Genomic DNA, 12319 nt, shown 5'->3' with positions numbered 1-12319 from the left:
CTGGCTGAGAGACAGGTAGGGTTGCTCCCTGGAGGCCTTAAAGGATAAGGCTGCCTGCTGAGGCACTCCTTCTTCTGCAAGAAGACTGTCTTCTTTGTTGTCTTTGTTCCATCATCCTCTGATGTCGCTGCCAAAAGAAACTGCAACTGTGGCTCCCCTGACTGGGAACAAGTGGTGAATTCATAGACCTTTCAGAAGTGCATGATGTCTTCTCAACAGTCAACACCACTCCTTTCAGACTGTGGGTTTTTTTTTCTGTATTCCTCCAAGAGCCTGTACTTCCATTAACTTGAGAACAAATGAATAATGTTGCCAACAAGGGAGAGGTCTGGGATATTTTCCCCCTGTCCCACCTCTTGATTGCAACAAGATTTATTTTTGAGGCAGTTCTTTTTTAACTCCTTGAGCTCTGTGACTTTTGAGAATAGTTGAAAAACAGACTTTCTCGTAACTTTAGATCAAAAGAAAGGATAAAATTTTATTTTCATAGCATCTGAAATGTAACTGTGACGTGCACACATTTCTCATTTACGCAAGAAATAAAATTTGCAAACATGTGGTGTACTCTTCAGTTTTTTTCAGTTCAGGACTGAAATCTTTCTTTCAGTTTACTGAATATAGAAAATGAAAGTTGTAGATTTCAGGTGAATCCATTTTCAATGGTTCACTCCAAGCAACAGAAGGCTTTTCCAATCAAAGTTGGTTGAGCCTTGCAGTGAAAGATATGATTTTGCAAGTAAAACCAATCAACTCTACCTGACTGCCTGTGGTGGATTTTCTAGCTGGGTGTGATGCGTTCTCTACAAACTTTGTACTCCTGACTGTTTCACTGGGCCACCAGTGGATTAAGAAGGTGCTTCCTATTCCTAGCCAGTATTTGTCATGTGAAAAAGTATTGGTGGGCTGTATTTTCCCAGCTTCAGAGTGACACACATGAAGTAGCTGGGAAAATATAACAAGATCAGAAAAATGAGATTCTTGATGCTGAAGGAAAAGTGTCCAATTTTCCATCCAGTGATTGAATGGTGAAATGAGAATCTTGCTCGTGAATCACAAAGGGCCCATTTCCATACACTTACATCTTATTACTACCTAATCTCATCACATTTATGTGCAGTTTGCTATTTTCCCATGCAGCAGATATAAACTGGATGGCAGGATGTGAAAATCTGAGCAAGTACCTGGCTGCTCCAACTTGCCACTTACTTACCTGGGCTTCTATCTTGGCTTCAATCACCAACATCTCAGGGCATGATCCTTGGGCAGTGACTGCCAGCATCCTTCGTCCATGGACATTGGACATGCAGTAGCCTCACACATCACCAGAGCATAACTCTGACACATTTGAATGCAATTTTCTATTTTAATGCTGCATTCTGGAGTGCACTATCACCATATATTGCAATGCTGCTGCAAGGCTGCTTTGTGCACAGGGACAGATACACATCTCGTATATGGAAACAAGGTGCACCTCAGGGTTGGCATCTTGCTCTTTTAGCTCTCACTCAGTTTTATGCCATGCCTTCTCATTTCATACTTTGCTGCCTCATTTAGAACTTACTGGCTCAGAGTATTTCTGTCTTGCCTTGCAACTTAGTGCAGATACAAAGCTTGTCATGATTATCAGCAGTGATCAGTCAAGGACATGGCCATGTTTCTGAATGGCATTCAATATCATACCTACAATGTGAGCCAGCAACTAATATGGAAATTGCATGTCATATGCTTCAGCCAAATGCCTGTGTCTCAAAGTCTAAAGGGAGCAGTTCTTGATCAAGAAGGGAACATTTGGGTATCACTATCTAATCTCAATCCAAGAGCATGGACACAGTCAATCCAGATCAGAGTCTAATCTCAATCCAAGAGCATGGACACAGTCAGTCCAGATCAGAGTCTAATCTCAGTCCAGGAGCGTGGATACAGTCAGTCCAGGGCAGTGTCTAATCTTGGTTGAGACATGGAGACATGTTTGGGGCAGTGAGAGTCCTGGGTCCTGTGTCATTACAGTCCAGGGAGTTGGCCACAGTCAGTCCAACAGTGTGACTGAGCAGGGGATTAATGGTAAGGCACTTGGGAGCTGTACAGACAGTGATCTGGGATCCAGTCACTCGTCAGTAAAGACTGTCCTTTCCAATCTGTTGAGGGGGAGGGCAGGCCTGGCAGTCTGTTCAATGCAAGTCCAGCTGGATTTTCAGGGGCCACCAGCTGGGTAGGGAAGTTGGGGATGTCGATGGTGGAAATTGGCGTCAACGTTCTGGAGTGATTGTGACAGGGAGGTGGCACAACATATAAGGGTGGAAGATGATAATGCATTGGAAGGTTTGGGTTACTGCAGGCAGAGGAGTCATCCACAGTCACTACCACCCTGGCTTTGATGGGATTACTGTGTGTTTGGATGGTTGGCATGGCTATACTGTAGGCCTGAGGTCAGGAGGTGATGTTAGGGAATGAAGACATAAATGATTTGGTTAGAAATGTGTGGAAGCTGAGAATTGATGGGCTCAACAGCGAGTAGAAAGCAGAAAAGAACATGAAGATCTGGGCGTGGTCCCCTAGATTTACCAGACTGAACCTGTGAATCACTGTCTTGCCTTCTATTCTCATCCAAATTGAAAATGTACACTGAAAATGAAAAGTGGCTCTACCACACCCAGCCTGGGAGGGGGAAATTGTTTTTTGTCTGTCTGGATGCTGTCAAGTGAATTGAGTGGATGGGTGCAGCTCCAAAAACAATCACGTGGACGGTATCCCATTACACTCCTGGTTTGTGCCTTGTAGCTGGTGGACAGGCTTTGGGAAGTTACTCACTGCAGGATTGCTAGCCTTTGACTTTCTTTTGTAATCACTATTTATGTGACTAGTCCAGTTCAGTTGTCCATCTTCAAGGATGCTTTTTTTGAAGTACAATGTCCTTCTTCTTTGAGTTCACAGGCATATGATGTAAATGTAACAATAATTAAAAAGGCAGTTTGCTGATGATGCCTTTAAAGAGCTTTGGTGGGGGAACCTCACTTGCTACAGGGTGCATATTTAAAGGTTTATTACAGAGACGCTGTTTATTACAACTGCAAGATCAAAATGGCATGTCTGCAGTTAAAACAGTTTGATGGTAATGCCATGATCTGCTTGTTCTGCATATTTGCTGCTCATGTCCATAAAGCCTGTAATAATGCCCTCAACATCATAAATCCCAGTCCCAGTTTTTTTCATTTCCATAGGTACAATAGTATCAAACCTATTGTTTCCATGGAGGCCCATATGCATTGTACCTGATTAAACAATTTTTTGTTAAATTAAATTATCTGGTAGTGCCTTGGAGCAAAAACTACTAGAATACAACATCACAATAGCTCACTGAATAGAACTGAGGCATTGTGATAAAGTGGGTACACTGCAGACAATAGGTTTCACAATCTGGATTTGACTTTGAGGTATTGGGTGAAACATCAAATCCAAACTCATGCTTTTGTGTCTTCAAGTAAAGGCAATGGAAATGTTAAACAAAGAAAACTGAGAGGATACATTTTTCAAACTATTGTGATATGTCTTTTTATTTGCTTTGTTTAATCTTGGCTGTTACAATTTCAGTGACAAAGGAAAACTTGCAGTGGAAGAAAACAGTCAGAGCACATGCAGTGACCAGCCAGGATAATACGTTCTTGCTGTAAAATAGTAGCTGGAAGGTTCTATGAGAAAATGTAATGCCATTCCCACTGAACATGGCTGTCACAGCACCACCTCCAGGAGTAACTGACACTTAACAATACTTTCAATGCTGCCCATATCTGGTATACTGAATTTGATATCTGATGGAGATCCATTGATTTAAAATTATAGCTAAGCAGCAAGTAATTTTACAATTTGAGAAACAGAGATGGTTAGAGCTTTTGACAGTACAGCTAGAAGTGCTGGAGACAAACTGAGGCCTGGCAGGTACAGCAGTAATAGCAGAACAGGTTAAAAAGGTATTTTCATCGCAGATATAGACACTGACATTTTAAAATTGAAAATAGACGTGAATATAAACATATATTAAAATCAATGTGTCATTTCATATGCTTTCAGTTTCTGTATGTTAAAATTCTCTTGCGTGCGTCTCTTTCTACCCTCAAATGTAGCTGGTGTTTTTTCTGAAATGAGTCTTCAAATTTTTCCGACAGAAGTCCACCAAAGGGGCTATTGTCTTGGATTACGTATTCAGACATACAAACCTGATGGAGACAGACTACTTTGGTTTGCGTTATTGTGACAGAAGTCATCAAACGGTGAGTAATGTAAAAAGGTGTGCAGGAACTGAGGATTTGGGAAAAGAGAGTTGCTGTGATTTATAATAAAAATTAAAGTAATTTTCAATGGAAACATTTCAGCAATTATGTCATCTTTACAATATTTTCCACTTCATCTCAGTGTTAAACTGGAAAAATTACAGTTGAACAATTTAAAAACAGTTATAAAATAGAGGATGTTCTTCTTAGGGAGATGTAGAAGCAGGGACCTGTGTGTATATGTGCAAGACATGTAGAGATAGCAGTTAATAATGTATCCAGTATCCTCAGCTGATAAAAGCATAGAATACGAGACCAAGAAGGCAATATTGTACTTTTTAAAGGTGCTTGTTAGACTTTAGCTGGAGTATTGTGTACAGTGCTGGGCGCCATATAATACAGAGTTGCTAAAGGACTGAAGAAAGGTCCTGCCTGAAACATTGACTCTCTTGCTCCTTGGATGCTACATGACCTGCTGTGCCTTTTCCAGTGCTAAGCTTTATCAACTCCGATTTCTCCAGCATCTGCAGTCCCAATTATCACCATACTATACAGGCAGCTCTGCTGTAGCATGTCTTTCATTAATGCCAATTGGCTGAATAGGGGACACTCTTTCTAAAATGTGAACTTTTAAAGTGCGTGTTGGCTATATTGCGATTACATCACCAATACTTCAAGTGTATTTGTATTGTGTGATTTTTGTTTGGGCAGGGTTGCACAGGAACACAACTATCATGTTCCAGAAGAAATGACTGTAAGAAGGATGTGAATGCATTGGCAAGGATGCGGGAGTGGTTTACAGGAATGGTTCCAGGAATGAAGAACTTCAAATCTGAGGATAGACTGAAGAAGTTGGGTCTTTTCACCTTAGGCTCAGAGGATGTCTGAGAGTTTGTTGGATAGAGGAGATATGGATAAGTTGTTACCACTTGTAACAGGAACAAGAACTAGAGGGCATAGACTTAAAGTGATCTGCAAAAGAAGCAAGGGTGAAGTGAGGGATAACTTCTTCATCACTAAGTAGTTAGGCTATGGAATTCACGACCTGGAAATGTGATGAAAGCAGGTTCAATTGAAGCATTCAAGAGAGCATTGTATGATTATTTGGGTAAAAATAATGTTCAAGGGTTCAAGTAGTGTTCAAGTAACGATGTACACTTAATGAGCCAGTGCAGGTAACGATAGGCCGAAAGGCCTCCTTCTGCATCAGAACAATTCTGTGGTTCTGTTAGAAAAACAATAATGCAGTGGCACTGTGATTATCATGTATATATGGTTAAGAGAAAAATGGTGAAGTGATGCCTTTTCTTCCATCTCTCAAATGATTCAAGTAGATGTATTTATAAAGGGAAAGGTATTGTTACTCAAACAGGCAAAACTCTGTTATTACAGAAAAGTTATTTCTTGACACTGGAATGTATTTACAACAGCACCCACTCTCACACAGGAAAAGGTGATTACAATAGACATAGTGTCTTAAAACAACTGGAAGAGTCACTGTTATGCTTGAGTATTTTGAAACAATGCAAGCTTGATGATTCCATTTTGGTTCACTGGTGAAAATGAGTTTATAAGTCTTTGATGACAAATATGGAGTGGATTGCTACTTGTAGCAACAGGTTTCTGGCTCTGCTTCCATCAAGGTACAATTGAGTGCCTGTACCAAAGATGGCTCTTTAAATTGCTAGGTAAAAGCTAGGTCGAATTGTCTACCCACAAGTAGATTTTAGACAGTGTTCTATTTTTCCTGAGCTGGATTTCTTTCTTCCAAGTCTCCTTGTCTCCAAAACTGACTAAATGCACTCTCAAAATTTTCTTTCTCACAAGATGGTTTCTATTACTTGACCATAGTGCTTGCTTTCCCTTGTCTACACAAATATTCCTTGAAAGAAACACAGAAAATAGAGCAGCAGTGGCCCACTCAACCCTTTGAGCCTGTTCTATCATTCATTATGACCATGGCTGATCATCCAACTCAAGCCTTTTCATGCTTTTGCCCCTTATACTTTGATCCCTTTAGCTCCAAGTGCTATATCTAATTCCTTCTTGAAATCATGAAATGTTTTGGCCACAACTGCTTTCTGTGGCTGTGAACTCCATAGGCTCACCATTCTCTGGGTAAAGAAATTTCTCCTAACCCTAAATGGTCCATTCCATATCCTTAGACTATAACATCCTGGTTCTGCATCCTTAGGCTGAAATTTCCTGGTTCTAGATCCATAGACTGTGACCCTGGTTCTAGATCCTTAGACTGTGACCCTGGTTCTGGATTTAAGCATCGGCACACAGTAGGTCTTTTATTGTGTTATCTGTTCAATAGATATGGGTGTCATTGGCTGTATCAGCATTTATTGGCCATGCCTCATTGTTCTTGAGAGGGTGAACTGCATTCTTGAACAGCTGAAATCCATTCTGTGTAGGTAGACCCACAATGTTTTTAGGAAGGGAGTAAAACAGATTTCTGTTTTTTGGATGTTTACATGCCAGACTCTATCATCATTCCCGTTGTGGAGGGAATTGGCAAAACATGGAGGGTTTGAGTTATAAGGATAGGCTGAATAGGTTGGGATATTTTTCACTGGAGCATAGGAGGTTGAGGGGCAACGTTATAGAGCTTTATAAAATCATGAGGGTCATAGAATAGGGGAATAGCAACGGTCTTCTTTAGGGTGGGTGAGTTCAAAATTAGGGGGCATATTTTTAAGGTAAGAGGAGAAAGAACATAGAGCATAGAACAGGACAGGCCCTTTGGCCCTCAATGTTGTGCCAGCCTTTTATCCTACTCTATGATCAAACTAACCTACATATCCTTCATTGTATTATCTTCCAATGTGCCTACCCAGGAGTTGCTTAAATGCCCCTAATGTATCTGACTCTACTACTTCTACCAGCAGTGCATTTCACACACCCACTACTCTCTATGTAAAGAACCTATCTCTTACATCTCCCCTAAAACTTCCTCCTTAAAACTTTATCCCCTCTTGATAGACGTTTCTACCCTGGGAAAAAGTCTCTGGCTATCCACTTTATCTGTGCCTCTCAACATCTTGTACCTCTACCAAGTTGCCTCTTATCCTTCTTTGCTCCAATGAGAAAGATTTAAAAGGGGCCTGAGGAGCAACGTTTTCACACAGAGGGTGGTTTGTTTGTGGAATGAACTGCAAGAGAAAGTGGTAGATTCAGATACAGTTACAACATTTAAAAGGCATTTGGATAGGTGCATGAATAGAAAAGATTTGATACATTTGAGCTAAACGCAAGCAAATCTTACTAGTTTAGTTTGGGAAACGTGGTCGGCATAGAAGAATTGAGCCCAAAGGGTCTGTATGACTGTATGATTCTGTGAAGTTCAGACACCAAAATTATTTATCTAATTGTATCTAGTGTGCTATCTTCATTTAGTTCTGTCTCTAATGCTTCAAATTATACTGCATAAAATAGAGTCAATTTTTCAATAAATGAATTTTGATACTCTGATACTATGATGACTACCTTCCCATTTTGGTGTTGCCTGGAGTTCCATGTTTGAATTTCCCATTCAGGTCCCAGTTTCTGCCATAGTACCAAGGTAGCCCTTATTAAAGTTACAAATAACATCCTTTATTATTGCCAGAAAAGAAACTATATCTCCTAATTTGTCTGCAGCCTTTGACATGTTTTCTCATTGCAACCTATCTGCAAAGCTTCTCATCTATCATCCAACTGAGTGACACTACATTTCTACCTTTCTACTTATAGTTCATGAATCACTGTATTGGTGTCTTCCTGCCCCTGCACTATTAACTCTGGAATTCTCCAAGATTCAATCCTCAGCCAATGTCCCTCTAATTCCCATCAACATGCTGCCCTTCAGTGACATGATCTGAAAACAAAAAAGCATCAATTTCCATGTGTCACTGACGACATGCAGTTTTATTTCACCACCATCACCTCTCTGAACCCCTCCTTCACTGTCGCTATATCATCTGATTGTATAATACCCAGTGCTGAGTGGGCAGAAATTTCTCTAACTGAAGATCGACTCATGTTCTTAGCTTTTATGTTTTATGAGCATTGAGAAGATTGAACCCATTGTTTACGGATCCCGCCACAAACTGTCTTCCCCAATACCTGATTCTATCCTTCAGAGTTTGTAAAAGTGAACCCTTGGACTTCCTAAATAAAATCCTGACACTCCTTTTCTAACAGCACTGAGGGTATACCTATACTACATGGGCGGCCATGGTTCAAGGAAGCAACTATTACTTTCTTAAGGTCAATCTATTGAAGGTAGAACTTCAATCTACTGTTTAAAAAGTATCTTTCAGAGAACTACTGTCCTGTTATGAGGATAGTGGGAAGACCATGATAAAGCAGAGGAAGAAATCATTAGTTAAATACCCATCCTCTAAATAAAGACATTAAATCTATTTAAATGCATATTTCAGATCGAAACAAATCATATGTCAATGATGAAATGGGATTTTTTTAATGGAAAGCTTTCATGTAATTCCGCTGTGACATGAATTGTTATTTATTTCTGAATCCATACATTGATTTGTTCTAACAACAACTATTTATTTTACACAGTACTGGCTTGATCCCACAAAAACACTTGCTGAACACAAGGATCTTATAAACAGTGAGTAGTGATTTCAATCAAGTTTTGCAATATGCATCGGCTGCTTTAAGGGACCAGTCAAACTGAGATGGACAGCTGCCTCTGTGTATTTTTTTGTGTCCTTGCATGACAGGATCGAAAGAAATGCATATCATTTAGACTTTCACCAGCCTGACTTGATATGTTGGGGCTTGAATGAAATGAGAAATGCAATATATCAATTGTCTGACAAAATTTTATGATAATTTTGGCTGTAGGCCAGAACCATTCAAATTATTTCAAAGTGAGTATGTTTATTGCAATAAATGTCATGATATTAAGCTAAGCTCCATTCTGGCTTTATAGTGAACATTAAAGATTCCACAGCACTATTCGAAGAATCTCAGGGAATTCCGCTCAGTGTCCTGGTCAATTTTCAACTCTCAATCTGCATCATATAAATAGATTAGAAGATCCTTTTTTTTGTGGGAATTTGCTGTTTGCAAATTGGTACTTTCCCTATGACAACTGTGACCAAATTCACAAAGCACTTATTTGGCTGTTTTGAAGAAGGGTCACTGGACTTGAAGTATTAACTCTTAAATCCTTCTCTCCAAGGATTCTGTCAGAACTGCTGGGTTTCTCCAACAATTCCTGCTTTTGTTTCAGATCTCCAGCCTCTGCAGTTGTTTACTTTATATTAATTGCCTGGTTAATATTTTGAGATATTCTGAGGTTGTGAAATGTAATATTTCAAAATGCAAGTCTCTTTTTCATAAGCATTCCGAGCATCTTTTGTACAGGTTGCCAGAATATTTGTCATTTCTGTTTCTAAAGTAAGTGATAACAATATTACTTCAACATGGACGAAGCAAACATGGTTGAAAAGGTTCAGAAAAGATTCACAAGGATGTTGCCAGGGTTGGAGGGTTTGAGCTATAGGGAGGAGCTGAATAGGCTGGGGCTGTTTACCCTGGAGTGTTGGAGACAGATGGATGATTTTATTGAGGTTTGTAAAATCATGAGGTGCATGGATATGGTAAATAGCCATGCTTTTTTCCTAGGGTAGGGTAATCCAAAACTAGAGGGCATAGGTTTAGGGTGAGATAGCAAAGATTTAAAAGGGACCTGATGGGTGACCTTTTCACGCAGAGGCTGGTGTGTATATAAAACATATTGCCAGAAGGAGTGGTGGGTTCCATTATTACATTTAAAAGGCATCAGGATGGGAACATGAATAGCAAACGTTTAGAGGGATTTGGACCAAATGCTGACAAATGGAACTAGATTAATTTGAAATATCTCACTGATATGGACAAATTAGACCAAAGAGTCTGTTTCTGTGCTGAACAACTCTATAACTCTAAGGCTGAAATGAAGCCAGACTTGCATTATTAAACTGGTTTGTTTCACAGGAAGACAACCCACTATCCTGATCAAACCCATTTAATTTAATCTGGGGTGGCACAGTGGCTCAGTGGGTAGCACTGCTGCCTCAGTGTCAGGGACTCAGGTTCGATTCCTGCCTTAGGCGACTGTCTGTGTGGAGTTTGCACTTTCTCCCCGTGTCTGCTTGGGTTTCCTCCCACAATCCAAAGATAGTCAGGTGAATTGGCTATGCGAAATTGCCCAAAATGAAAGATAAGAAAGCTTTGTTTTTATCTGTTGTTTCCTACTAAAAACCCTTGACTGGCACTTAAGTAATTTTAAAGATTACTTATAGTTATGACACAGTGCTCAGGCATGACACGGTAGCTGAATGATTAGCACTGTAGCATCACAGTGCCAGGAACCCTGGTTTGATTCCAGCCTCGGGTGACTGTCTGTGTGGAGTTTGCACATTCTCCCATGTATGTGTGATCCTCCCACAGTCTAAAGATGTACAGGTTAAGTGGATTAGCAATGCTAAATTGCCTGTAGTGTCTGGGGATGTGCAGGCTTGGTAGGTTAGCCATAAGAAATTTAGGGTTACTAGGATTGGGTAGGGGGGCTGGGTTTGGGTGGAATGCTGTTTGCCATGGCAGAATTCAAACCCAGATCCCCAGAACATTTCCTGAGTCTCTGGATTAACTGTCCAGTGATGATATCATTAGGCTAGCATCTAACTTCACTTCCTCTTCTTACAAGAGTATAGCACTGACATCTATATCACTTGTATTGATAGTCACTTTGAATGGCTTCACTTAGTTAGGTGTGGCTAATGCTAGGGTAGTGGTTATCACTGCTTTCAGGCTACCAAATGCCTTCCGATATTCCTCCGTCCGCTGAAGTTTTCTGCACTTCTTCAACAAGTACGTCAATGGAGCAACCATTCTGCTAAAACAAGGTAGAAACCACTCCGGTAAAAAAACACTCTGTCACAGGAATCGTAGTACTCCCCTCTTTGTTGGTGGTGTGGGAAACTCGCCAATAACCTTTGTTTTCACATCCTGTGGGGCCATTTGTCAATGTCTAATAACATGGCCTAGAAATGTGACTTGGGCTTTTGCAAACTCACTCTTTGACTGTTTATCACCAAGCCTGCTCCCCAAAGTCGATCAAACAATTCTGATAGATGCTCCAACTGCTTCTTCCATGTATGACTAAAAATTACAAGGTCATCAATGTACACCACGTTCCCAAAACGACTTTATTGGTTAGTCTTTCAAACGTGGTTGGTGCATGTTTCATACTAAATGGCATGGATAGGAATGGTAGGATCCAGGAAACATGGATGACAAGGGAAATTGTAAGCTTAGTCAAAAGGAAAAAGGAAGCCTATGATAGGTCTCAGCGGCTGCAAACTGACAAAGCCCTTGAGAAGTTTAGAGAAATTAGGAAGGAATTTAAATGCGGAATTAACAAGGCTAAAAGGGGCCACGAAATGTCTTTAGCAAACAGAGTCAAGGAGAATCCCAAAGCTTTTTATGCTCAAGGACAAAGGAGGGAAGTCATGCATGGAGCCACAGGAAGTGGGAGAGATCCTTAATGAGTACTGTGTATCGTTATTCAACATGGAGAAGGACATGACTGATGTTGAAGTCAGGGATGAGTGTGTGAATACTCTAGAGAATGGCAAGTAATTGAAGGAGGGGATTTTGGGTAACCTAAATTGTGTTAAGCCAATCAATCACCAGGGCCAGATGGGATCTATCCCAGGTGAGAGGCAAGGGAAGAAATAGCTGCGGCATTACCAGATGCCTTCACATCATTTTTGACTACAAATGAGGTTCCAAAGGACTAGAGATTAGCCAATGTTGTTCCCTTGTTTAAGAAAGGAATCAAGGATAATCCAGAAAATTATAGGCCGGTGAGCATGGTGGCTGTGGTGTGAAAGCTGTTGGAGAACATACTGAGGGACAAGATAAACATACATTTGAAAGAAAATGGACTAGTCAGTGACAGGCAGCATGGTTTTCTATGGGGAAGGTCATGCTTCACAAACCTGATTGAATTTTTTGAAGAGGTGTCAAAGATAATTCATGAGGCAAGGGCT

At 40.4% G+C, this 12319-nt stretch overlaps 1 protein-coding gene across 2 annotated transcripts in view; it reads left to right on the top strand.

The window, feature by feature from the left end:
* The window catches only part of epb41l4a (erythrocyte membrane protein band 4.1 like 4A), a 304833-nt gene that overhangs the window by 112959 nt on the left and 179555 nt on the right, over positions 1-12319 (top strand). For both annotated transcript variants that reach the window (XM_060844451.1, XM_060844444.1), the window contains exons 3-4: positions 4161-4265; positions 8835-8886. In XM_060844451.1, coding sequence (XP_060700434.1) covers positions 4161-4265; positions 8835-8886 — 157 coding nt within the window. The remainder of the gene's footprint in view (positions 1-4160; positions 4266-8834; positions 8887-12319) is intronic.

Source organism: Hemiscyllium ocellatum, chromosome 2 (genome assembly GCF_020745735.1).
Source record: "Hemiscyllium ocellatum isolate sHemOce1 chromosome 2, sHemOce1.pat.X.cur, whole genome shotgun sequence".
In the NCBI taxonomy this organism is placed as follows: Eukaryota; Metazoa; Chordata; class Chondrichthyes; order Orectolobiformes; family Hemiscylliidae; genus Hemiscyllium; species Hemiscyllium ocellatum.
Note: the sequence above shows the minus strand (reverse complement) of the source record. Positions and strands in the feature narration are given on the sequence as shown.